At 42.8% G+C, this 27,620-nt stretch overlaps 1 protein-coding gene across 3 annotated transcripts; it reads left to right on the top strand.

Annotated features, from left to right (window-relative positions):
- Nucleotides 1-1,659: 1,659 nt before the first annotated feature.
- LOC311119722 (serine/threonine-protein kinase 40) lies at nucleotides 1,660-25,098 on the top strand. Of its 3 annotated transcripts, none has more exons than XM_084157777.1 (11): nucleotides 1,660-1,874; nucleotides 6,059-6,185; nucleotides 6,548-6,633; nucleotides 7,404-7,547; nucleotides 8,692-8,922; nucleotides 10,071-10,123; nucleotides 18,366-18,481; nucleotides 20,654-20,798; nucleotides 21,351-21,470; nucleotides 21,690-21,774; nucleotides 24,075-25,098. In XM_084157777.1, exons 2-11 carry the CDS (start codon nucleotides 6,068-6,070, stop codon nucleotides 24,294-24,296), a joined length of 1,320 nt encoding a protein of 439 aa, XP_084013903.1. In that variant the 5' UTR covers nucleotides 1,660-1,874; nucleotides 6,059-6,067; the 3' UTR covers nucleotides 24,297-25,098. The 3 variants fall into 3 exon arrangements, with proteins under 3 accessions (XP_084013903.1, XP_084013905.1, XP_084013904.1); XM_084157779.1 differs by lacking the exon at nucleotides 1,660-1,874 and adding an exon at nucleotides 2,867-2,924 and having other exon boundaries at nucleotides 24,075-24,384; XM_084157778.1 differs by lacking the exon at nucleotides 1,660-1,874 and adding an exon at nucleotides 3,323-3,394 and having other exon boundaries at nucleotides 24,075-24,384.
- Nucleotides 25,099-27,620: the final 2,522 nt, after the last annotated feature.

Here is a 27,620-nt window from a genome sequence, read left to right as displayed (position 1 = left end):
ATGTGTTTGGGCTATTTGAGTGCCTCCTCAAATCAAGTCAAAGAGAAACTGATAGTCTGGGCATGTCTCTGAAGAACCCTCTCCCCCAGTCAACCACACGCCCAGACATTCTCTCTTTCACTCACACACACACACAGACACAAGATCAGTGCAAACCAAGCAGTCAAAACATGCTGAGACATGACTGTGCTGAATGGACCTGTGGGTGGGGGATTCAGGTGAGGCCTTCTTAACAGTCTGCTGGGGAGAGGGAGAGATGTCAGACCAGAGCCTTACACAAGGGCATGGTTTCTTTGGGAAACAAACAGTCACTGGAGCACACCCCCTCCTCTCTGCTACTCATCTCCAGGTTGTTCCCGTAAATGAGAATGTGTTATCAGTTAGCTTATTTTCTTAAACAAGGGTTAAAAAACAAAAAAACCAACAAAAATATGCTTTATATTCCTACACCAATCATCCACTATTTTTCATGTTTTAATTGAAGCATGTAAAGAGAGAATGGGCCATGTGCAAATGGAAGACTCTTACAAGGCCGGGTTGCTTCCCACATAATTAAATAGAACACTTTAGAAATATAGTGTATGTCCCTCTCTACCTCTAAGCTCTCTTAAGGTATGATTCATAGTTTCCTCATCAAAAGCTGTGGGCTGGACACTGTTAACCACACAGGCTGACAAGTGTTTAATGTGGCCAGGGGCATCCACTGTGCTGAGTCAACACAGGAAGACTAGTGCAGCCCAAATCACTTTGTGCCCTTTACATCCCCCCTATTACCTACCCACTGGATCGAAACTAGTAAGTGGGGGAGAGATTATTGTTCCATAAGAGGGATGCTACATTTGGATCAGCATGGGAGGGTCTGCTTGTAGAAGGATTCATTTTTTGGACCAAAGGAAATGTTAGTCAGCATAACAGGTCAGGGAGGAAAAAGACTATTCTTTTTTCAGAGTGGTTCTGCACCTTTCATTATTGCTTAAAAGATTGCTAATCAATCAAATACATGTACTGTAAATGTCTGTATAACTGTATAATACTCAAGTTATCTCGTACAATATGTACGATATGTACGATAGTCATGCATTATAATGAAGGTGTAGATATGTTTGGGAGTCAAACCAAAATCCTCTTATCCATCTGAGTAGAGATGAGGATAATGATAGGAATATAAAGTTATTGTAGCCTATTTCATTCTCAAGGGACATTCCTCTCTCTTGCTAGATCCTTTCTCGTGAATGGAGGAATTGTTTGCAATTAAGGATATAGAATTTCACTAAGGCACAAAGCTATCACAGCATGTGAATGGAGAATTGAGTGTAATGCTGGACTTTTTGCTGCCATTGATTAGTTATGAATGGATACAATATTTGCCTCCAAGCTCACAATTTACTTATTAATTTTTGTATAACAGTGTTGTAAAACCATGTATGCATTTTGAAACTATATTGAATTGAATTTGACACATAGTTTGACACTGAACCTCTGCTCAACGTTATGTCATCGCTAGTACTCCTGTCGAACACATTTCATCAAACGCTCAATCAATCAACTGCATCTGTGAGACAAAATTACTGAACCAAATTATGTTTTTTTTTTTATTGGCTGAGCAAGTCTGTCAGTCATGCAATTTGCGTCATTTCCGTTGTCAGGTGGCGCTGCTATGGAAAGATGCGATCAGAAAGCTGACGAATGGCAGCTTTTCCTGAGTGGTCATTTCGGTAATAGTGGCTAAAACAAACATAGCGCGATATCAACCCTCCATATACGGTGTCCTTTGGTTGGGGGAACCAACTGCGTATGCACGGAACAATACTTTTAAAGAAATGCCCATTCTGTAGCAATACAACGTAGACTTTCCTCGGCGTTTTCAGCTCGAGGTAAGTTGTTGATAAAGAAAAAAGACCTGAGTGAGCGAGGTGGCGAACGAGCTTGCTCGAGCGGTAGTAACGTTAGTAGTAGCTAGCTAGCATGTACTTTGTTTAAATGGCCTCCCCGTTCTGCGCAATGTGTATTGTGTAGCAGACAATGGGTAAATTGGAAACGGCACAAATTAATTGCCACAAATACCATGCACATTTGTCATTGGGTCGTTCCGATGTGTGAACGGTGTTGTAGTTCGCGCTAGCTTTGGGTTGCTCGTGCCGAATGGACTTAGCACATTTAGCTAACCTTAGTTAGGCTACCTAGCATAGCTTCGCTGACGCCGATTATCGTACATTGTTTTGTAATTAACGTACCCACTTTTCCCATACACCGTATATGCGCTGTGTTTTACTAATTCCTGTTCGTTTACAAACTTATTTTGCTACAACATTGCGTTCGGGCGTGGGGCTTGTTTGTGAACGCTCGTGGGTTGTCGGTCAGTCGGTACTATAAATGGTACCTAGTTAGACTTTACTCATGTCATGACATAAGATCAGGGTGGCTCAATGGCTTGAGGACAAATGGTGATTGTTCGTGTCGGTTGTAAGAGTCAAAAGGGGTCGTGTACTTGAGGGATTGCATAGCTGCGATGCGTGCTAATTTATCAAATGATAGCCTGATCCAATGTTGCAACGGACACCCCCTTGCAACATTCTGTCGTCATTCCTATGTCTCTAGTTTATTTTTTTGTGACCTTGTATGGCCAAGGGCGTTCAAAATGTAACAATAGGCAGCCAGCTGCAAGATGGTAGGTCAGGAGCGCTGAAGGCTGTTAAGGTTTCACCGATGTACATCAAACAGATAAGCCCATTACGAGCTAGCTAGGTATCTTTACCATGATGTCCAATATAGTTAGGGTGATTGACAGGTGCAAGCTCAAGTCAAGAAATCCTTTGTTCAACTTCGATCACACGTGATTTGTGTGAATCAAATCCTCTGACAACATTGTGATAGCTTGGACTATTCTTTTTCAATTAATTATCAGGTTATAGCATAGGTTCCAGGTATGAATGTGTAAAAATTATAGTTGTTTCTATTTTTTTTTTTTTCGGGTTGGCTCCTTTAGCAATGCTTTTAGCAAATTATTTTATTTTGCAACAGAACACGGTGTGCAATGCATGATTCATGCCGCTATAATAGGCCGTGGGTGGATCTCCAGTCACCTATGGTGGCCGTTTGTGTGTGTGTGCGCTCTCTCTAGCTATTTAAAGAGTGCATGTTCTCGTGGATGGTGTGGGAGATTCTCTCTCTGGTGCCTTTTGTCTGATATGATTCAGTGGGCTATGTTCCTACTCTCTCAGTACAGTCAGCAGCAGATAAGACTGCATCTTAGCATGCCATTGCACTGAAGTTATTGTTGCCAATCATTGTGCTTTCCTTGGTTGGCTTACATTCATCAAACGTCAAACGAATCTGAAGTCAAGTTGTGAGCAGCCCATTTCAGGCAAGCCTAAGGTGCATACATTACAGAAAGGTAATTGTTTTGTCAGATGGTTTTAGGGCAGTACAGTGCTCTTGTAGAAATGCACATCTGAATGAGAGCCGGCAGGTGCTGTTTGTAATAGTTACCTTGTTGGACAGTCATTTTAGCAGCATACCCTGTGTACTATTCCATCTTTGCAATTTGCAATGTCTAACATGTATTTAGTTTAGATGACTTGTGTAAATAAATAGTATAGTAATTGATTGATATAATATACTGCTCTCCTACAGTTGCACATGTGACTGGGAGTCATATGAAAAGCACTGTTCATATGCCTCCCTGGGTGATTGATGACTGCTTGAGATGGCGAGAGACATGATTATGACACTGTCTGCTGTCTGGGATCTGAAAAAATTCTCATAGAAGTGAGAATTTGTGTAGGCCCACTGTGACTGCTGCAAACTGTCCTGTCCTCACCAGAGCCAAGCCGTGTGGCCCATGGCGGAACAGTTTCAAAGTGGAAAGATGTCTAATTTTTCGTGGGGTTAATTCAAATGTTCGCTGTGTTGACTAATGTGTGAGCATTTTGACTAGTGTTGCCTGTAATGCATACTTTGAGTTTTTTGGGTGTGTGTCAGTTTCCAATGTCTACTCTCATGCAGGTAATTCAAATGCAATGTTATTGCCCTCTATGCTTCCACTTTATCAGCCCGATTCATCTCACCCTGGAACGTCTCTAGTAGGGTTGAAATTGTACTGGCATGTGTCCACTAAAGATCTCCGGTCACCACAATGCTGTCTTTAGGCACATTGACCTACCATCTTTGTGCTGCATTTTCACAGCAGAAATTCTCATTGTTTTCACTCTGAAACGATGCCCCCTTTTTACACTCTGGGACATGTTTCAGTTCACGCTCTTATTGGTGTGATCCCTCTGACATTTTAGTATTTCTGACAAATCCTAGTCCATGGTAACCCTGGGGGCAACTGAACCGAGTGATTCACTCCCCTCCAGTTGGTTCTGGGCATTACTTCCCTGTTACGGGAACCAGAGCGCATTTCATCACTTAGGAACTCATTATCAGCAGGCAGCAAGCAAAGCAAATACCGCTCAAAGATAGAATACCATAGGTCTTATAAAGGTAGGCAGGTTACTCTACATAGATGTCACAATGTGTCACAAACAGGTTCCCCTGGCATGTGCCTTCAGTTCCTTATCAGAAATGGTAGCGTTGTTATTTATTTTTCTGTCATGAAAAAAGCCATGAACCTAACCTTTTATGGGAAACTGTCTTCTGAGAGGAAGTCGTGCCCTTTTACTGTCAATGGTTGAAACTCACCACATAGCCTAGGCCACAGATTGAGAGAACCACGAACCAGTGCAGATTAAGTTTCAAGTTTTAATGTAATGTGCACAAGTACTGTGAAATGCCTTTCTTCCAAGCTCCAAACCCAACAATCCAGTAATCAATATCAATGTAGCACTAAAAATAACATAAGATCGAAATAAGAAGAATACAAGAAAGTAAGAAGCTATATACAGGGTCAGTTCCAATACCATATTTACAATGTGCAGGGATACTGGAGTGATAGTTAGATATGTATAGGAGTAAGGTGATTAGGCATACAGATATAGGATTAACAGACTAGCAGCAGCATAAATGATGATTGTATGTGAGTGCATGTGTGTAGAGTCAGTATAAATGTATGTGTTGGAGTGTCAGTGAGTGTGTAGAGTCCTGTGAGTGTGCATAAACAGTGCAAAAATAAAATACAAGGGTCAACTCAGTCAGTCCGTGTAGCCATTCTGTTAGCTATTTAGCAGTCTTATGGCTTGGGTGTAGAAGCTGTTCAGGAGCCTGTTGGTGTCAGACTTGATGCACCGGTACAGCTTGCTGTATGGAAGCAGAGAGAACAGTCTATGGCTTGGGTGGCTGGAGTCTTCAACGATTTTCCGGGCTTTCCTTTCACACCGCCTGATATAGAGGTCCTAAGAGCTGCAGCAGGATTTTCAGAAAGTAATTGTAAAGGATCAAATGAAACCAGCATGAAAAAGCATGTATGCACAAAAAAAGCATTCAGCCTAGCCCTATTACATTTTTTGCCATCTTTAGCATTTTCACCAGAATTCCACCCTTGCAGGAGCTGATGTTGCAGTAATCCTACTGCATTCTGCATCAAGGCATTTGTCATTCAGTGGGAGTACATGGATGTTTCGTTTGCATGCCACATTGTGGGGATTAAAGCTGAGGTGTCATCGCTCTCACCAGAGACATCATCTGAATGAACCTATAATGGCTAGCTATTCACACTGTGTTGGTAAACTTGTGGGAGGGGTTTAGTAAAGTGTTTGGGAGGGGTTAAACCCTCTCCTCTCTCATACCACAAGACAGACAGTCTGCTGCATTAGTCAATAGAGTCATTAAAGAACTTCTGGAGAGACCCAGGTATAGTCATGCAGTTTCATTGATAATTGAGAACTAATGTATTTTCTACTGTATGACACATTGATAGAATTTTGGTCAGAATCTTAGCGGTTTAATTATGCAGCTCAAGATGGATATTTTGCTAGTGGCCTGGAAGAACATCAAGACCGTATCAGCTAGTTTGAGAGATTTGCTTCTTGTGGTCACATTTCTGTCTTACACCATTTAACGTGCCTATCTTGATCTGATGTTATCTGATTAGCTTTTTTTCGCTGTGTTCTTCCTGCAGAGCTCCAGCATGTCTAAGCGGCGCTCTTTGGAGAGGGGGGCCGGAGAGACCTCAGGCAGGGCCAGCAAACTCCTGTGTCCTGGAATAGCTGGAAGCAACGCCAAGAGGGCAGGTCCCTTCGTCCTGGGTAAGAGATGGGGTTTACTCAGGGGGAAAGGTTGGCCTCTTACAACTGTGTGTGCGCAGGAAAGAAGGAAAAGGTGGGGGGATTCAGTTTGCCTGAGACAAGAATGTGAGGAATTTTTGACATGGGGTAGACGGCTCAGAATCTATTCTGCAGAGTTGTTGTTTCTGCAGTCTTTTCAGGAAATGTATGCTGTTAACTTTATTGTGAAACCTTAGCACAATACTTCTGCTGTCTGCTAGATGACGTGTAACAAAACGTTATGTTAGGGGTGTTGAAATGTGCATGCCTCCTAATGGTTTACATTAGGGCACACACACTCCTTACCTTTTGGTCATGCAGCTGTTGCCACTTCTTCTTTACAGGGCCTCGTTTGGGGAACTCGCCCGTGCCAAGCATAGTGCAGTGTCTGGCCAGGAAGGATGGGACGGATGACTTCTACCAGCTAAAGGTGAGTGAACGCACAGACTCACACTCAATATCTGTTTCTTTTGAATTATTTATTTTCATTGTTCGATGGAGATTAATTAGTATCTTCAAACAATAGCTAGTTAGTTACAGTGTCCCAATAGCCATTTGAACCTTTGACCTTCCTAAACAGACATCTTTGTTGGTGTTCAGTTATTCCTTTACGGCCCTATTTGAGAGCAGCAGCTTGCTTAGGCGGAAGGCAAACTGTAGAGGCAATTTGTTTATTGGGGCAATCCAATAATCTGTTTTACACACGAGGTGTTTTAGGAAGAGTGAAAAGGTGTCTCCCCACCCTGCTTTGGCTCCAGTGCTAAGTCTATGGTATGACCCCTCCTCACCCCCTCCTTCAGTGTCTCCTGAGTGTGTTGACCGTAGCATTTAGGGACATGTGCCAAACATGCAGGCCTGTATTGTGTCCCCTCTGGCTCGCAACCCCCTCTTCATAAGTGCTTTCCCGAGCCCTAGATCACCTGTCTGGGGTCAGCTGTTATGGTACATCTTTAGGCATTGTTGTGGGGAGACGACTGCATGTGGTTCATTGTTTAGGGATTTCTCCCCAGTCCCAGAGCGTCTGGGCTCGTGACCTCGGGGTCGAATTCATTAGGCGACACAGTAGCAAGATGTTTTGCAATGGGAAACAAAAACAAGTCTTTCTTATTGGACAAATCTAGGTGGGCCCTCACTGTTTCAGTCAGTTTTCTTCCTTTTGGTGCCTAATGAACACGACCCTGCTGCTGCTTTCTGTTGTAGATTCTGACGCTGGAGGAGCGGGCAGACGCGGCCGGGGAGACCCAGGAGGAGAGGCAGGGGAAGATGCTGCTGCACACCGAGTACTCCCTCCTTTCTCTGCTACATAACCAGGACGGAGTGGTGCACCACCATGGCCTGTTCCAGGTAAATAGCAAGAGTTTACTTGGAGTGTCACAAACTTTCAGGTACATCGCTAGGCGCTGCTGCCCATTGCAATGTCTTTCAATGATGAGAACTTCACAGACCTGTACTGAATTACTGTGATTGTATATTATTCATTCTGATGAGACTTGCATAGTTTTCTGCCAGCCTCCCAAAGTTATAATCAAACCCCCTACCTACCAACCACAAGGAGCTCTCACAAGTTAGCACATTGCGAGTAACCACACTGCACAATCCCAGTCCAGTTGAGCTTAGAGATACTTCCGTAGAGATATTGAAGCACCTTTTTTTTCAAGCCATCACTTTCCCAGCCGACCACTCACGTAGTGTCTCAGCCCTACCGCCCTTCCCATTTCTTTAGAACTTTGTTATTGTTCCATCTGCCGCCTCTCTCTCTTTCACAACCCTATTCCTGATCCTCAACGCGCTCTTCCTAGAATAGCTACATTGAGCCGTGCGGCTGCGGCGTGATTCATTCAAGGCTACAGTGGTATTGATCGGTTTATTATAGTTCCGTCACCAAGAGGACCAGTTAATAACGATTTTTCTCAGAAAGCCTTTAGAGGCCCAGCCATCTCTAAACCTGGACAAACCAATACCAATGGGGAGCAGTTGGGGACGATGGCTCGCTCTGAGGTGAATAGAAGAGAATGACCATTGTTATTCATCTCACCCCCCCCCCCCCCCCCCCCCGGCTCAGTAGAGAGGTGAATGTGTCCTATTCACATTGGAGATGGGATGATTGTGCACAGATCACTGAGCCCTGTCATCTCTCTCTCATAGCTGGTTGAAGCCAGACTGCAACTTCACTCTGCTATGGAAGAGGTGGTCCATGTGATGCCATTTGGCACGTATGATTTGGAAGCTGTTCAATTGTCATGACTTTTGTCAGAATGTATATTTTTTTATTACATGCTTCTAAAGAGATGCCCCAGAGTTGTATTTTTTAGGGCACACCGTAGCAAAATGTTTTGCAATGGAAAACCAACGTTTTATTGGACAAGCCTTTTGTTTTGTGTTTACTGAACACTACCCATATCAACAGATCGTAACACGCACAGATAAAGAATACGGTCTCCTCTCTCATCACCCTAACCAGCCCGCTCTCCCTCCCTGTCCACTTTAGGACCGGGCATACGAGATCGTTGAGGACCCGGAGGCCAACAATGGCAAGGTGCGCCGGATGAAGAAGCGGATCTGCCTGGTGCTGGACTGCCTCTGTGCGCACGACTTCAGCGACAAGACTGCGGACCTCATCAACCTGCAGCACTACGTCATCAAGGAGAAGCGGCTGAGCGAGCGCGAGGCCATCGTCGTCTTCTATGACGTGGTGCGCGTGGTGGAGGCCCTGCACAAGGTGAGACCGACCAACAAAACGCGTACAGCACATTTGAGGGGATCAGTTTGAGGAAGATGAGGTGCTAATCTTGATCACATAATGCGTGTGCCTGATTATTTGGAATGCGAGGTGATTTGTAGATCAGTGATTCAACTCAGTCCGACTACAATGTAGCTGTTGGACGTGTACGAAACAGTCTAAAGCCATCTGCTTCTTGACTAAGGTTCAGTCTGCTATGTGCTTTGCAGATTTACCAGACTTTTCATTATCTGTTGATGGCCAGTTGTTTGGAAGTTAGTGATTTGTAGATCAGATTATCTGGTCAGTGCCAACTGCCTTGACAGGCTGACCTTCATGATCAAGTAATTGGTCACTGACTTGACTATATAGTTATCTATAGCCGAGATGACGCATAGCTTTGACAATTTGTTTTTGAATGAAAAATGTATTATGTAAGTGTATTTTCTTTACCGTCTCCAATTTACACTACCGGTCAAAAGTTTTAGAACACCTACTCATTCAAGGGTTTTTCTTTGTTTACTATTTTCTACATTGTAGAATAAAAAAAACTATGAAATAACACACTGAATCATGTAGTAACCAAAAAAGTGTTTAACAAATCAAAATGTGAGATTCTTCAAATAGCCACCCTTTGCTTTGATGACAGCTTTGCACACTCTTGGCATTCTCTCAACCAGCTTCACCTGGAGTGCTATTTCAACAGTCTTGAAGGAGTTCCCACATATGCTGAGCACATGTTGGCTGCTTTTCCTTCACTCAAGCTGTCATCAAGGCAAAGGGGTGGCTATTTGAAGAATCTCAAATTTTAAATATATTCTGATTTGTTCAACACTTTTTTTTGGTTGCTACATGATTCCATATGTGTTATTTCATAGTTTTGATGTCTTCACTATTATTCTACAATGTAGAAAATAAAGAAAAACCCTTGAATGAGTAGGTGTTCTAAAACATTTGTCTGGCGAGTTCAGAAAAATCTGAATGTTACATTTTTGTTATGTAGCCCCTCCGATGAGTCATCGTCCAAGATAAACCGCTCCTATAGAGCAGAAACAGCATTGACTTGAGTTGCTTTTGTTCCAGTGCTTCATTCATCAACAGTCTGACGGTGACACATCTGATCCATCTCTACCTCTTTCCCCCTGCAGAAAAACATAGTGCACCGAGACCTGAAGCTTGGAAACATGGTGCTGAACAAACGGTAAGGGCTCAGATTCACGCTTTCATATTTGGTTCAGCCATGCGAGAGGCCCCATCTAGCGTGTATCCGGTGTGCAACTGGCCTTCAACCTGAGCAGGGTCAAGTCCTTGCAACCTCAAGGCAGAGACTGATATCCCAACCCAGTCCCCCTTCACCCCCTCCCTCTTTCTTTCGCTCTCCCTCGTTCTCCACATCTCTCTCTGTCTCGTACGAGTCAGTGAATAATTCCCTGCGTTCGGGTTTGGAAGGCAGTGATGGGAACCTAGCGAGGAAAAATAAAGAGAGCGAGGAACGTGCCCTCTTGCTTTGTTCTCTCTGGGAGTGAGGGGGTTGGAACCGCACATGGTTTGAACTCTGACTCGGGTGCACATCAGGTCACAGTGCTGTGCAGGTCACAGTGCATATAGGCCCTACAGAATGCAGCCAGCTCCTCATCCGTAAAGCCCCCTTTCCAAACACCCCCCATCTCTTTTCGGTCTTATGTTCCCAAATTTTAAATGGTGTTTTTTACGTTGGATAAAATTAGACTCAGAGCTTCAAAATGGTACATCATAAACTGCAGTTGGAGAAAACATGGGGAAGTAATGCTGGTTTAAAAGTTAATACATTTATAATCCCATTTGGGAAAAAAGGGCATTCAAACATTTTGATATGATTTCACGCTTGCTCTACATTAATCCTTAGGAAACGTATATTTAGAAAAGGAATACTTTCACCAAATTGCCAAAATGGATTCTCTGAACATTATCTCACCAAGTTCCCCCATTAGGCAAACCATTAACAGTATCAAATTGCCTATTGTTGTATAATAAAGAACCTTTCACATTGAACAGCTACGTGTTGCTCATTGTTTACGCCCGTTTAGCATTATTCACACCCTCTTAAGCCTTAGACCCAACCATCTCTTAAATAATTCACATGTGAACACGTGACTGTGGCCATGTGCTAAAGCAGTAAGGTAGTGCTTGAAAGACAAAATAAGTTAATCAAGTATTTTAATCTTGAAAGGTAGTAGCCTACAATTAGAAAAAACATAACACATAAAGGTAAACACTATCTAGACCTAGGCCTATATTATGAGATCATTTGAGTGACTTTGGTTCAGGTTATGAAATGAACAAAGGAATCTAGCCTGAGAACATATTTTTGTCTTGCCCTTTGGAACAGGGCATGTAATGTCCATGGCCTTTTCATTGCAAAAGTCCTTATCTTATAAAAATATGTTTGCCGGGTTGTCTCTACAAGTCAGAATGTTGAATAAAATGATATTTACACTTTACCGGTTGTACATGCTGTCGGTAGGAGGTGGAGATAGGGTATCCACAGGAAAGTGTTTACCCGACTTTTTGCGGTGCCAGTAGTTTCTGTCGCTTGTAATTTCAATTTCTTGACGCATTACACTTGATACACTATGTAAACAAGAGCCGAATGTAACCTAACGTAGTCATCTGACGCACGTTTCCTCACAATCAGTCGGTCTGTGGTTTGGTTATACTCTGCCATATTGTGCAAGTGTTTGTCACGTGCAAATTGCATCCGTGTTGAAAATAACAACTGGAAATACAAACCGATATACAGACCAGCGTACAAAAGGTCGGGTTGATAACACTTCCCTGTGGATATTTTGAATCAGATTACCTCCGACATGGGGACGAAATTGGCGGACAACCGGTAAAGTATGTTGAAATGACGTTTGTTCAACATTCTGACTTGTAATGGGTCTGTTCGGGAACGCTGAGCCTACATGTTAGAGATGAGAGTGTAACTATTTCACTCTCGGATTCTAAAAGAGGCTAGTATTCATCTTGCTAGTTGAACATGCAAAAAACTACCTCAGTGTAGATAGCTAGCTATTTAGCCATCATTTTATGTGTCCCTGTCACTTAACCACAGTGGCTATTTTCGGTTGATGACAAACATTATCGTCATGGCTTTGCACATCAGCAATCAACATTAACTTCAGAATGCAACTGGCCAGCTCAGCTAGCTAGCTGGCTATAACGTTACCTGTATGCAACTGTCTAACAATAAAAATGACCTTTTGATACAGTTGAGCCAATAACGTATGCACATGTAGCTATCTCACCATTTTAACTGTAAGCTTTTACCTGTGTATGGATTATGATTCACGGCAGACAAACACTTTCAAAAGAATCCTTCTCGCTATGCTTCAAACAGACTGCTATTGCCACAGAAGACATAGCTGTGTCGATACCAGCAGCTGTATTCAGGACAACGCTGTTATTGAAAGCTGTAGCTACACTTTGCATGTTGTCCATGATGAAAATGAGTCCATCCAAATAAGTTTACAAATATCTGTGGTAGCAGAGATCAGGACGTGCCATTTGACAGGGAAGCCTTGAGTGACATAATTGAGACTCTTTCTCGTGAATGTCCCAACCCCCTCATTATCTCAACCAATCATGGCTAGGCAGTGTTCTGTATTTTCTCCATGGCTAAACAGCTTCGTGATTTCACATTTTATATATATTTACAGATTACATACGAGGTTGTTATTAAGGCACATGAAAGTTCACATTTCCAAAAAGGCATTTCTGCAAAAAAAGCAGGAAACTGCGTCATACACCCAGCTTCAAGAATTGGGGCACATGTGCGGTGTGTGTGAACGGAGTGCGTGTTAGTGAGGGCGGAGGGGGGTTGTGCACTAGTGATCTGGGAACAAATCGATAGTTGCATATCAGGATATTGTTTTTGACGATATATCGTTTTGACAATATCGCAATATTGTTTTTGCGCTAGTTGGCTGTACCTGCACCCAAAACTCCAGTATTTTTCCTTCATAGCTAGTTTTCCATATTTTTAAATAGGGAGCCAATTTGTTTTCAGCACTTATTTCCATGGCTGATCAAAACTTGTTTTCTCATCCTCTCTTGTCCCTCTGTAGCATATATATGGTGAGCAATATGTTTGGAACATCGAATCGCAATAAAATCACAGTATTGAATCGCAATACATATAGAATTGTAAGAATCGCAATACATATTGTATCGGCACCTAAGTATCGTGGTAATATCATATCGTGAGGTCCCTGGCAATTGCCAGCTCTATTGTGCACCCAGAGCCTCTCAAAAACCCTGATGGATTTCTTCATTTTTAAAGACACACAGGTTATATATTTTTTTTTTTACAGTGAATTGATCTAAATTCACAGTTTGTCTTGAGCCCATGAAATGTAGGAGTATGCTAGTGACTGTTTTGTAATAGATCAACAGTGCAGGCTTTTGCTATTCCTCCCCTTGCTCATATAGTATTTCTGCATGTGTATGCTGCATGTGTATGCTATTAAACAATGGGAAAGTGGCATATTCATGTGTCTGAATGAGTTTCATTCATGCATACACATTCATATCTAAATATTAATATGATATATACATCATATAAGTGTGCGTATAATCATGGATTTACATAATCCCACTCACACATACAAGTGGCCATACACCACCTAAATGTGAGTCTATGCACATAAAGCATTTTAGCCACTGCCAGGAAGTGTTTACTACCTCAATTCCTTCTCCCCACCCCCTCTCCACTACACACTAACATACTGTGCAGCAGTGTTTCCCGATCCTGGTCAACTAAAGACTTGTTGATAAGCTGGTTTTAGTTGAATTAAGCAAAAACAAAAGTGTGCACCCCTTTGGATCCTCAGGACCAGGATTGGGAAACACTGCTATGCACACACTGGGAACGGAGACGGCCGGTGCCCGTAATGGTGAGCGCTAGGGCTGCAAAAAACAGAATTGTGATTTTACTAGTGAATATCGATCAAAACACTTGGGTAAACTGATGGCATCCTAGAAATGGAATGGCCATTCAAATTTTATGGTTGGAATACAGTGGGCACTTGGAATGCAGTTTTTTCTAATGACAACAAATGGAAAAAGTAAGGGAGGGGTTGGATGTGACAGTAGGAACCAAAGTGTTAGTCAGTGTTTCCCATGGGACCCTAATTAGATTTAAATAGGTACATTCAGACAGATTTGAGAATATTATTTATTTTCCTCTCTGATTTAAGAACAAGCTATTGCATAAACAATGCTGATATACTCCACCGCTGGTACCAGCCTGTATTAGAGCAAAAGTCTGCTAGCAAGATCTGTGGTTTAGTGAGATTTAGCAGCTTGCTAAGACCAACAAGCTAGCGTTTTGCAGAGAGCAAGTTACACAAATGAGTAGTATAATGTAGAAAATGTGGATTTATATTAAGAAGCAAAGTGAAAAGCTGTCTTGTTTGGACATCTGTTGAGAGCATGCTGTTTGGTCAATGCATGCATAGATTGGTTGGTTGTTTAGCAACAAAACCGAGGCGTGCGCAACTATGGGGGGAAAATAGACTGGGTTGCCTTAGTGATGACAACATGTAAGCTATATTTAATCTCTGTTTATTGAAAACATACATTTGCACACTGAGCACTTGTCTCTCAAATACATCATTTACAGTTGTTGGTTAGCTAGCTAGCAAATTTTTGCCATATTAGCATTGACCTAAAATCAGTCAAAACAACACATGGTATCGATAACAAGATGAAACAAGCCACTTTCAATTCCCCACATGGAAGTTTCTTGTCATTCTTCCTAGCAATCTGGCCATCCAGAATCTCAACAACACGCTGACTTCTGCACCATGGGAGCACACATCGTTTTCGTGACGTTGTCCGCTAACCCATCTATAGTGAATCTAGCATGAGGAAGTGCCTGCTTGAGGGGTGGGGCTTGGTGTTTGGGTAGTGGCCAAAAGAGGAGACACTGAGAGAACTCTGAACTACAAGTAATAAATCAAAAGTTTAAAAAAGTGTGCGTTACAGATGGCTAAGTGGCATTTCAAAATATAGCAGCCTCTTGCGATATAGATATTGTGGATGTCAATTTCGCAATTTAAATTAAAATTCAATTAATTGTGCAGCCCTAGTGAGCGCCATGCGGCAGCCGTAGTGGTGATGAAACAAAGTGTTTTGTTTTGGCCGTTGGGGCTGCTTCACGGAACAGAGCAGACGAGCAGAACACTCTGTCCCAGCTGGAGACAAAAGGAGAGGCCTGCCAAAGGCCCTCCATAGCTCAGGGCTGACTCACCACGGACACACATGTCTTACACTCAGCCCTCTATTTACTTTCTCTCCCTCTGCTCTGTCTGTCATAAGGCTTTCTTTTTTTACTCACAAACTGTCTTTGCTCGTTACTCCTTTTTCTGTTTTTTTCTTTCTCATGATTCCCTTCTTCCATTCCCTCGTCTTCCTTTTTTGTCTTTCGCCTTTGCTCTCATTTTGTGTTTCATGTGTCCTCGCTAGGTGTGCATGCATATAGTGTGGGGGATGGTTGGAGAGATGTAGGGAGGAAGGCCTCCCAGATTTATTTTGTAGTGCTTTTCATATCACTCATCACATGGCCTGATGCGACGTCTGTTTCAAACCAATTGATGACAGATTTTCATGCAAATATAAAATAATCTGCATAGAACATTGTGCACATTTTCCCACCGGAGATGTTTTTCCAATGGAATTATTGCAGATAAAAGGCTGTGCGTGATGACTTAGTGCAAATAAAAATAACTTTTAATAAAAAATTATAACTTAACTGGTTTTCCATAACATTTTGAACTCTACTGATGGTTTTATCACAAAAACTGTTGCGTTATATAGCAAATGTATCCACTCTGGTCTTGGCACGTGCGCTCTAGCCAACAGCTCGCACATACAGTGTGGGTAGGGTAGCCTACATGAAGACATTATCATGGATAAGAGCGAGATTATTTTGATTTGTCAAATGGCAGCCAAGCATCGATCACCATGTCACCAGAATAAGACCCTCTATATTTATTGGAAAGGAGCATCAAGCTAATTAGCGTTGGGCCAGTAACCAAAAGATTGCTAGTTTGAATCCCCGAGCTGACTTTGTGAAAAATGTCGTTCTGCCCTTGAGCAAGGTACTTAACCCTAATTGCTCCAGAGTCGCCAACAATAATGGCTGATCCCTGACTGTGACCCCACTCACTAACTTATTTCATCTGTTGCCTAATAAACGGCATGCTTTCCCGAGTCCTAGTGGGAGGACCACACAACATAGCCTATCATCGCGTGAATCGAAGTTTACTTAGATTTTTTTTATTTAACTAGGCAAGTCAGTTAAGAACAAATTCTTATTTACAATGAATAATTAATAAAATAATGTATGCACTCACTAACTGTAAGTCGCTCTGGATAAGAGCATCTGCTAAATGACTAAAATGTTAAATGTTGAGGGTGTACTTCAGGGTTGTAAGATGTTGGGTTGATCGCAAACTAGACACTTGTCAGGTCATCCCTCTCGTCCGTCTAGGCACAGTCTTTTAGATGGTGAGGTGCGACATCAACCTCTGATGCATTTATTCCCACTGACTGTGCTGAAGATTAGTTTACACCTTTGACAATCTTACCTTCCTCCCCTCACCAACTTCTCCCCGTCTTGCAAAGCTCAGTGTGCTGTCAGGAGTTTGCTTATGCAGAAAATAAACATTTGCAAATCAAACTTAAAAAAAGGTTTGGCTGGCAGTACCGGGTTGACAAATAAGTAAAAATAGGAGCAGCTTTTAGTAGCATTTCATAGTGAATCTTTGTATTATTATTTTTTATGTATTGGAAAGCCAAGTTGGCCTTTTTTAATACTGTAAATTGTGTTGGATGGGACACCAGTCACGCACAGGTAAATCCCAAAATGTTTGAGAAGTCCTTAACCTCACCACACTGTTCTAATGTTGTTTTTCTGAAGATAAAATCTCAATTAAATGTAGCTTCAATTGAGGGACTCCTGCTGAACTATTGGTAGTCTTAGTTTATTTTTGAGTGCAATTTGTTGAACTTCATGCAGAGCCAGAGGATGCCATGTTCAACCCCTTTCCCATCAGTCGGGTTATTTTGGGCAGGACGGGGGGAGTCACAAGGGATGTTGAGGTTTCTGGTTTCCTGTCTCCTGGGGTCACATGACCAGAAAGCGGAGACGGTGTGGTTCTTTTGGTCGACCCAGTCCTAAGGGTCCCTCTCACGAGGCGAACACGCCATCTCATTCATGGAGAGGATACTGAGTAAGAATAGCAACCGCAGTTGTGTGATGAGTGCCAGCAAAAGAAAGGCCCCCTTCATAAAGCAGCTTTTTATCTAGAGAGCCCTTCAAGCGCAGCCTCCTGTCATTGTGAAGTTCAAAAGGCAACTGTATTATAGACTACTCATGTTCACAAATCATTTTGAACAGCTTACTCCAATGGTAGACTATCTAGACATAATTATTTCATCTTCAAAAATGTTTTTACAATGTGGCATATTTAGCGAGCATGTGTTTTCACAGGAATTAACCTTAGCCTGAATGTGGCCTTCTGTCTGTGTGAGCAGAATGTGAACTACATACAGTGTGAAAGTGAGAGAGAATAGGGGAAGCTGCATTGACCTCAGTCCTTTGAGAAAGGGGATGTGGGTGAGAACGTGATCTTGAGTGGACTCGGGCGCTAAATTGCAGTTGTGATTGTGTAGCCTGTGCATGTGTCGTGCATGCGTGTGTGTGTGCTTGTGCGTGTGCGTGTGGGTGGACTTAAGCTTGTGTGTGCACTTTTCCTTATGTGCTTTGCATACACATTCGCCAACCCAATGCCATGCAGGATTAGTCATCAAGACAATTATCCCAAACCACAGGTTGACTCACATATTTGTCAGTGCAGCTTTTTTATTTCCTCTTTCTCTCTACATGTTCTGGAAAGGACAGGGGGATACTGTATGAAAGTCTACCATTAAACCCTGCATGGCTCCCCTCCCCCCACACACACTGTTTTATCTACGATGACTCAGGCAAACATCTGATAGGCCTATGATGTTTCCACAGAAACCAATATGGTACCTAGCAACGGTGCTTGAGCACCACACTGTCTGGAGTTTACCCTGTCTCCTAGATATCACTGTCCTTCTGGTTTGGAGTTGGCCCTTCAACTGGTGGTCGTGATGATCGTATAGTCTTGTGTTTCTTTGAAACTTCCTCTGGTTTCTTTTAAGATGATGCTAAGGAGTCAATAATGCTATGTTCAGTTAACTGTGATTGTAAAATTAAGCAGTGAGTGAATTACACCTCCCTGAAAAAACACTTTAACGTCAGCCTGCATCTATTTAGTTGTTTCATGAAGCATTGTGTGTCTCACAGGCCTACCTTCCGTTTTGTGTCTACTGAATATGACCCTGGTGTGTTGGTGTCTCTCTGTGTACCCTAGGATTCACCGGATCTCCATCACCAACTTCTGCCTGGGCAAGCACCTGGTGAGTGAGGACGACCTGCTGAAGGACCAGCGAGGAAGTCCAGCCTACATCAGCCCTGACGTTCTGAGTGGTGAGATGACACACACACACACACACACACACACACACACACACACACACACACACACACACACACACACACAGATGGAATGAGCGGGGAAAGGAGAGGGAAGTTCTCTATCAGTCTGTCACAAATGCTACTGACTGATGCCAAACACAATCACATAACAGTTAAATTGAAACTTGCATATCTCCATGCTTACTTTATGTAACAAGTGGATTCAAATCATGTAGGCCTATTGATTTCCAAGGGTAATTCACATGTTATTTGTGAAATGTATTGGTGGTGGTTTGACTAAGCTCCTGTTATCGTTTACTGTTCTGTTGAAAGGAAGGGTCAGCCTAGTTAATCTGGGTCGACCTGCGAGTCAGTCAGGAGGCTTGCTTAATGTTTGTTTTCCGGTTATTAGGCAACACAGATAGCCTATTTTGCAAACTTGGAACATTGGTTAAGGCTGAAAATATCTCAAGGCATTTTTTTCATTTATTGACTTGATCATCTTAGAGTTGCATGATGTTCTCTCGTGCTAAGCTATGTGTTAGGGTATGTGGTGTTGATTTTGTTTGGTTTTACTGCAAACACGTTACTGCGCTACACTTTGCTATTATTTGAATTGCTTGCTGCAAGAGACGGTACACTATTCCATCACTCAGCAGTTTGTGCCTGCACTTCATGCATACACTGAGGTTCTAACCATGAGAATTACTTTTCAAAGCTCTTCAGTCTAGACACGATTGGCAGGAAATATGTGAAAAGAGCAGGTTGGGCTGGTGTTTGCTTGCCTCTTCCCCTCTCTCCATTAAAACACAGATAGAACCCAGGCATATATGAGCGGAACATGACAAGTTGAAAACAGAACAATGAAATGAAGCTCCAGTGAGTCACTCCGATGACTCACCGAGAGGGAAACTACTCCCAACCCCTCCCCCCTGTGTGTGTGTGTGTGTGTGTCAAAGGCATTACCATAATTGCACCATGGGTGAAGGGAGGGAAGCAACTGCTGCCACCGCTTTATAACAACACTTGCCTCTGGTCCTAAAGCAGAACACCATGCTCATTGCTCCACCATTACAATCACTGGCTTCTGACTCATCATGCCTTTTTAGGTTTAAGCATAATGGAGGTATGGTATTGCCAAATGTAATTGTGGTTGGACATTTCTTGGAAAGATGAGTCTAGATCTGCAGTTGGATAGTGTAGAGTCACATGGTCTTCTGTTTGTGTCCAATTGGTTATTCTTTCATTCTGTGGTTGATAATTAGATATTCTGTATGGTTCTAGAGGCGAAGAGCAGTGGGTTGAGGATTAACGACAAACAATTTCATTTGTAGTTGAATTAATATTTGAGTGTCATTGTACTGGTGCATGGACATGCATGATAAATGCTGTTACATGATATGTAAGCCTATATGCAAAACATGTTTTTAAAGAAGAGTCATTTCTCAGTCGCAAAATGTTAACCAGGTTTCCATCCAAACATGTTGGATAATAAATGTCATTATGGAAAAAAAAATTTTGGTAAACTTTCCAAATGTTGACAAAACAAAAAATACGCTGGAGCTGATCTTTTTTTTTTGTCTGTAAAATTAATTACGCAAGAAATGCCGGTGGAAATGATTTTTCTGCTCAAATTGATATAATAACATCATATCGAAGTAAACTTGGAGTCACGCGATGTCATGTGTGGTCCTCCCACTACGACTTGTCGAGAAAGCATGCAGTTTATTAGGCTACAGATGAAATAAATGATGAGCTTCACAAGATGGTGGAAGTGCATGGTGATGAGCTTGATGCTCCTTTCCAATATATATCGAGGGTCTTATTCTAGTGACATGAAAGTTGACGCTTGGCTGCCGTTTGACCATAATAATAATCTAATGTAGGCTATACGTGCTCTCTAGCCAACAGCGTGCAGATAGGACTGTTGGCTAGAGAGCACGTGCCAGTATCTTTCTATCAGTACATGGGAATTTAACAACAAAGTATTTTTATGTGCACTACGTCATCACGCAGAGACTTATCTGTAACAAGTACATTTGATGGAAACATCACTTGTGGGGAAAATGCGCATTGTTTTTTATGCAGATCTTTTTACGATTCGCATGAAAATCTGTCGCAAATTGGATAGAAACCTAGCTAGTGAAACATTGAAATGAATCTATTTAATGTCTCCTTTTGAAGGTCGGCCGTACCACGGTAAGCCCAGTGACATGTGGGCCCTTGGCGTGGTGCTGTTCACCATGCTCTATGGCCAGTTCCCCTTCTACGACAGCATACCTCAGGAGCTATTCCGCAAGATCAAGGCTGCAGAGTACTCCATCCCAGAGTAGGTCAACATACAACACGCCACACAGTCCCACACATCCCATACAAAACCACAAGCATTATTACACCATGCACCCCATACAGAGTGCATGCTACATGTCATACAACACCTTCCATCCCACACAACACCTTCCATCCCATACAACGGCAAATAGGCATTTTTCAAGGCCATTTTTATACTGCGTTGGTGTAAATTGGAAGACGCTACAATTATGCATATCATGACAGTTGGGCTACTCAAGGACTTTGTGCAAGTCTGCCAATATCAATTAAGTTCTGAGCCACACACTATTATAACTAATAGTAATATATGCCATTTAGCAGATGCTTTTATTCAAAGTGACTTAGTCATGCATGCATACATTTTACGAACAGGTGGTCCTTGGAATCGAACCCACTATCCTGTCATTGCAAACGCTATGCTATACCAGCTGATCTACAGGGCACCATGCTCTTATTGGTTCCTCCAATTTTATTATTCAACAGTTTCTCCTTCTGGTGCTGAAGGCCATAAATATAACCCTTCTTCCCTTTCCTCCCTCTCTCCCCTCAGGGACGGGCGTGTGTCGGAAAACACCGTGTGTCTTATACGGAAGTTGCTGGTGCTGGACCCCCAGCAGAGGCTGACCGCAGCAGAGGTCCTGGAGTCTCTCAGCGGCATTATCGCCTCATGGTGAGTCATGCCCCCTGGTGGACAGGGAGAGAACTGGAAATATTGACAGTAGTGGTTTTGTGGTTGGAAAAGTGCATAACGACAATACAATATGTCTCATCAGGTGTGAGAATATCATCTTTAATGCCATCAAGATGTTTAATTTAAACGCTGCACAATAGAATCATCAGTCAGCCCTTGCTGTGTCGATAAACTGTATCCTGTGTGTGTGCTTTGCAGGCAGTCAGTATCATCTTTGACCGGTCCTCTTCAGGTTGTACCGGACATCGATGACCAGGTCAGCCACCCAGAGCATCTCCAGGAGGTGAGATCCCTGTGGTCAACAACCCCTTGATCCTCCTTCAGCCTTTAGCGTTAGCACATGGCTAATCATCAGACAGAACTTCAGCTCACCCAAAGCCTGCCGGGGAACAGAGCCAAATGCTCCTCCCTTACTGACTGGTGCCTTGCTCTCACTGCGCCACCATGAGGCTAGCACTTTCATTACATTGCAGTTGAATCCAATGTTCTTTATAAATGTAAAGGTGTTGTAAGAAATACAAAAGTGTGTACAAGTATGGCTTGACAAGAAACATTCTCAGTCATAAAGCTGTAGATTGACATACAGTGAGGGGAAAAAAGTATTTGATCCCCTGCTGATTTTGTACGTTTGTCCACTGACAAAGACATGATCAGTCTATAAGTTTAATGGTAGGTGTATTTGAACAGTGAGAGACAGAATAACAACAACAAAAATCCAGAAAAATGCATGTCAAAAATGTTATAAATTGATTTGCATTTTAATGAGGGAAATAAGTATTTGACCCCTCTGCAAAACATGACTTAGTACTTGGTGGCAAAACCCTTGTTGGCAATCAGAGGTCAGACGTTTCTTGTAGTTGGCCACCAGGTTTGCACACATCTCAGGAGGGATTTTGTCCCACTCCTCTTTGCAGATATTCTCCAAGTCATTAAGGTTTCGAGGCTGACGTTTGGCAACTCAAACCTTCAGCTCGCTCCACAGATGTTCTATGGGATTAAAGGTCTGGAGACTGGCTAGGCCACTCCAGGACCTTAATGTGCTTCTTCTTGAGCCACTCCTTTGTTGCCTTGGCTGTGTGTTTTGGGTCATTGTCATGCTGGAATACCCATCCACGACCCATTTTCAATGCCCTAGCTGAGGGAAGGAGGTTCTCACCCAAGATTTGACGGTACATAGCCCCGTCCATCTTCCCTTTGATGCGGTGAAGTTGTCCTGTCCCCTTAGCAGAAAAACACCCCCAAAGCATAATGTTTTCACCTCCATGTTTGACGGTGGGGATGGTGTTCTTGGGGTCATAGGCAGCATTCCTCCTCCTCCTCCAAACACAGCGAGTTGAGTTTATGGCAAAGAGCTCAATTTTTGTCTCATCTGACCACAACACTTTCACCCACTTCTCCTCTGAATCATTCAGATGTTCATTGGCAAACTTCAGACGGGCCTGCATATGTGCTTTCTTGAGCAGGGGGACCTTGCGGGCGTTGCAGGATTTCAGTCCTTCACGGCGTAGTGTGTTACCAATGGTTTTCTTGGTGACTATGGTCCCAGCTGCCTTGAGATCATTGACAAGATCCTCCCGTGTAGTTCTGGGCTGATTCCTCACCATTCTCATGATCATTGCAACTCCACGAGGTGAGATCTTGCATGGAGTCCCAGGCCGAGGGAGATTGACAGTTCTTTTGTGTTTCTTCCATTTGCGAATAATCACACCAACTGTTGTCACCTTCTCACCAAGCTGCTTGACGATGGTCTTGTAGCCCATTCCAGCCTTGTGTAGGTCTACAATCTTGTCCCTGACATCCTCGGAGAGCTCTTTGGTCTTGGCCATGGTGGAGAGTTTGGAATCTGATTGATTGATTGCTTCTGTGGACAGGTGTCTTTTATACAGGTAACAAGCTGAGATTAGGAGAACTCCCTTTAAGAGTGTGCTCCTAATCTCAGCTTGTTACCTGTATAAAAGACACCTGGGAGCCAGAAATCTTTCTGATTGAGAGGGGGTCAAATACTTATTTCCCTCATTAAAATGCAAATCAATTAATAACATTTTTGACATGCATTTTTCTGGATTTTTTTGTTGTTATTCTGTCTCTCACTGTTCAAATAAACCTACCATTAAATTATAGACTGATCATGTCTTTGTCAGTGGGCAAACGTACAAAGTCAGCAGTGGATCAAATACTATTTTCCCTCACTGTAGGTTAATCAGCTCTGTTTTGACAAGGATGCTGAAGAGATCATTAACCAGACTCTCTAACTTGTGCAACAGTATCCCTATGTGTAACAGCAGGGCTGTGTTCAGTAGGCACCAAACAGAAGAAAACTAACAAACTGGGAAGGGACTACCTTTTGCTCATTTTGTGCCCTAATGCAGGTGTTTCCAAACCTCTCCTCAGGGACCCCCATCCTTCCATGTATTTTAGCAATACCAGATCTAGTACACCTGATTTTAAACTAATCAATAACAAATGTGTAAATATAACAAAATTGTAAAATGTCTGGGGGTCACTGAGAAGTGGTTTGAAAACCACTGCCCTGATGAACACGACCCCAGTGTGTAACTAACATCATCTGTCTCTGTATCCCAGGTGAAGGTGACGGAGGAGTCGTCGCAGTACGAGTTTGAGAACTACATGCGTCAGCAGCTGCTACTGGCCGAGGAGAAGAACACTATTCACGAGGCCAAGGCCAGCTTCCTCGCCAAGCGCCAGTTTGGCGCCATCCCGCCCGTGCGGCGCCTGGGCCACGATGCCACGCCCGTCAGCCCTCTGGACGCCGCCATCCTGGCCCAGCGCTTCCTCCGGAAGTAGCCCCTTCGCCCCTCGTCTTGCCCTCTGTGGGACACGTTGGGTGAGGAACACATAAGGGTTGGGTCGGGAAGGGAACCTAAAACTGAGAATGTCGATGGGAGCTTAGCCCCAGCCAGACCCTCCCTTGGGTAGAGGGGCCCCTAGATGTGGTGAGTTAGGTAGGTGGAGTGGGAACAGACATGGGGGAGCACCAGAACTGATCACTCACCTGACAACCTCTCATCGTTTTCACACTTCAAGTCTGGGTGTCGGCGGTGTGCACAGGAATGGGATGGCTGGAGAATCTGAAGATCTGAACCAAAGGCTTCCACCGAACCCCACTGATCTTAAACACACGCTGCTCTCAGCCAGCCAGCTATGGGCACATATGGACTCATACAAGCCAGGGGGATTCCAGACACGCGTGTGTGTTTCCCTCTGCTGAAACCTGGCCATCACCCTCCTACCTACCCCCATTTATTTAGGAAAACCCTGAGCAATACAGGGCCAGAAGAACCATGTAGCAACCTTCCTCTAACCTCCCTCCCTCAACTCTCCAAACTGAGATCACCTGATCATGGACGTCACTCACTCACGCGCCTGCCTGCTCACTCTTTAGTTTCCTCATAACCAAAATGATCTGGACTTGTCCTGTCTGTCTCTAAACTACGACTTCAAATCTACCTCTCTCAATCGCTTTCTAACCATGTGTGCATTTTACGCCATGTCCACCATTCTCAAAAAACAAGGAATTGTAGAGGTAATGTTGTCACCATAGACAGAAAGCATTACTATGTTTTGGTGCATAAAGGTTTGGAATGTGGAATATGAATAAGCTTTTTTCCTTATGAGTAATAAGTAGCATTTTACCCTTCTATCCATTCTACATTGAAGATGCTAACTATCAAAGGGTGGCAAAATCGCCAACTTCTATCTTTAAGTCTAGCAGATTGCATTGTTTTCTTGCTTTCGCTCACCCCCTATGGAACCATTACCATTTAGGCATCTAGTGTCAAGTACCTGGAAGTTGTGATGCCAAGAGCTGGATGGGGGGGAAGTTTATTAGACATTTATTAGATGTTTAATGTTGATCCTCTCTCGTTATTGCTGTTCTAAATGGCATCTTTGATTAATAATGGAGACGTGGACACATTTCTTTGGGTGAAAAATCATGGAGCGTCTTAACTGATTGTTAGCCAAGGAAATTATACCTCCCCCTCGTTCACCACTGAACAACTTCCAGGTATTCAACTTCCCACTTATCCTGTGTGACATCATCATTGTGGGACAAGTATTGGGCATGAATGTGAATGAATGGTAATGCCAGTGATTGCCAGTGTGCAGATAAGTGTGATTCCGGCCAGGGGTGTATTAGACAAAGCCAGGGCCTTTTCAGTGGTAGGTGCAGACTAGAGCCACATTATTTAAGCCCAGTGAGTCAGTGCAGACCCTTAAGCTAGCCATCCTCCCAATCTCTTTATCTTGCCTGCCTCCGTTGCTTGCACACACCGAGAACATACAGGTTTTTCTAAAACTGGCTGGACTGAATGTGTCCACTGAAAGATGGGCATCCCTCATGTTGCCTGTTTTAGTCGTGAATGCTCTAGTGCGTAGCAATGTCTTAAGTTTAAAATCAGACAACAGTAATGCTCATAGTACTCAAGCCCCTTTAGCTGTTGTAAGTTATATTGTAGTAGCTCATCATGAAAGACTTAACTATGATGATCGTGATAATTGAATAGATAGTGTCATATTTCATAGAGAAACTCAACAATGAGGTTGCGTCTCCGTCACTCGGTCGCGTCATTCCATTGTTAGGCCTCCCTCTGCTGGCGGCACCATAGTGGTGCCAAACGTCGTGATAAATCCAATCATTCTGGACGGAGGCTAAAGGCTGTTTCGTCTAAGTTGCACTAGTGTCCTGGAAATACGATGACATTGCTAAAGTAGGTAGATATTTGGTAGGAAACTGCTTTGCCATTGATCATGTCGTCAAATTTACTTTAGAAAGATGGCAATGTTGTCGTTAGTTAGCAAAGTTTGTCAAAAGTAGCTAGCGATGCTAACGTTAGCTAGCTAAAATCCGGTGGGCTCCCCTTTAAATTTAGCTAGCTAGCTAACGTTATACTCCATCTAAAGTCAATCTGGCGACATCAAAATGATAATTTTCTTTCCAAGCCACAGTAACGCACTTTTGATTAAATCTTAATCAGCGGTCATTGAGTAGAATGCTCAGTCAGTCATCAGTCCAAAACAAATGTTCAAAACAATATTGTACAGAAACGTGCAACCCATGATTAGGCTCATTGGTTAGTTGGTGTTGGGGCCTTTAGGTGTTGATGCATTCACATCTTTACCAAAATGTTGCTGAACTACTAACTCGTGAACAATATTAGGCATCTGTTCACATAAGCTTGCCCATATTAATGGGTATCCGCATTGCTTAGACCTCCACCATATTTATATCTAAATTGATCACATGAGTAGAAACTCGAGTCAGTCTCCTATGTCATTGTATGTTGTATTTTTCCTTAATTTCATGTATGTTGATTTATTTATTCACTGTCCATTTTCAGGCATCAAATCTTTGTCATTATTGCTTTAAGCAAGAAGTGTTCTGGTTCCATTTGTTTCTTCAGACATTGAAACTTGAGCCACCATTGCAGTTTTTTCTCTCTATCAGCTATCTTCATTAAAGAAGTTCTCTTTATTATAATTTTTTGCCATTGCCACACACTCGTGGTCGATTTAAGCTACACTAATAATGAGACGGACTGTATAGTTCTATTTTTTACACAGAAAATAATCGCACATTATAAATAATGATTTATGGTAGTGATGTACTGTTTATTAGCCTGGTCCCAGATCTGTTTGTGCGGTCTTGCCAACGCCTATTGCCTTGACAATGACCAGGCCAACTGTTTATCGCCCCATACCAGACTTATGGTCAGTATGTAAATATAATACCAACATGACAGCGACAACACCATGAGAGCTGCCATCTACATCTAGTGGAATGATACCAGCTCTGATCAGGGGTACATTCAATGTGGGGAAATGTTCCAAATGTTGCAGCTAGATATGTGTTGAATAGAACTGACATGATTCCGAATTCAACATGACAGAAAATCATATCTTCATTTCTATCTGAACGTTTTGTAACATTGCACACTCCTGAACAGCCCTGCTTTAACACAAATGATATATATAGACATGCATTAGAGGCGATGCTAGCCACCACATTTTGAGGAAAAAAATAATAATTAAATTAGATTTTGAGAAATGTTCGCTTTTTCCCCACCTCAATGTGAATTTCTGGGTATAAAAGCAGTATTGTAGTTGATA

The sequence above is a fragment of the Coregonus lavaretus genome (genome assembly GCF_964263955.1).
Source record: "Coregonus lavaretus genome assembly, chromosome: 3".
In the NCBI taxonomy this organism is placed as follows: domain Eukaryota; kingdom Metazoa; phylum Chordata; class Actinopteri; order Salmoniformes; family Salmonidae; genus Coregonus; species Coregonus lavaretus.
Note: the sequence above shows the minus strand (reverse complement) of the source record. Positions and strands in the feature narration are given on the sequence as shown.

What these genes read in the sequence shown, in the direction of transcription:
- LOC311119722 (XM_084157777.1), top strand. Translation starts at nt 6,068, where the DNA reads ATGTCTAAGCGGCGCTCTTTGGAGAGGGGGGCCGGAGAGACCTCAGGC. An exon ending in CAGCCCTGACGTTCTGAGTG is followed by an intron (nt 18,482 to 20,653) that starts GTGAGATGACAC and finishes CTCCTTTTGAAG; the next exon opens with GTCGGCCGTACCACGGTAAG. An exon ending in GCAGAGTACTCCATCCCAGA is followed by an intron (nt 20,799 to 21,350) that starts GTAGGTCAACAT and finishes CTCTCCCCTCAG; the next exon opens with GGACGGGCGTGTGTCGGAAA.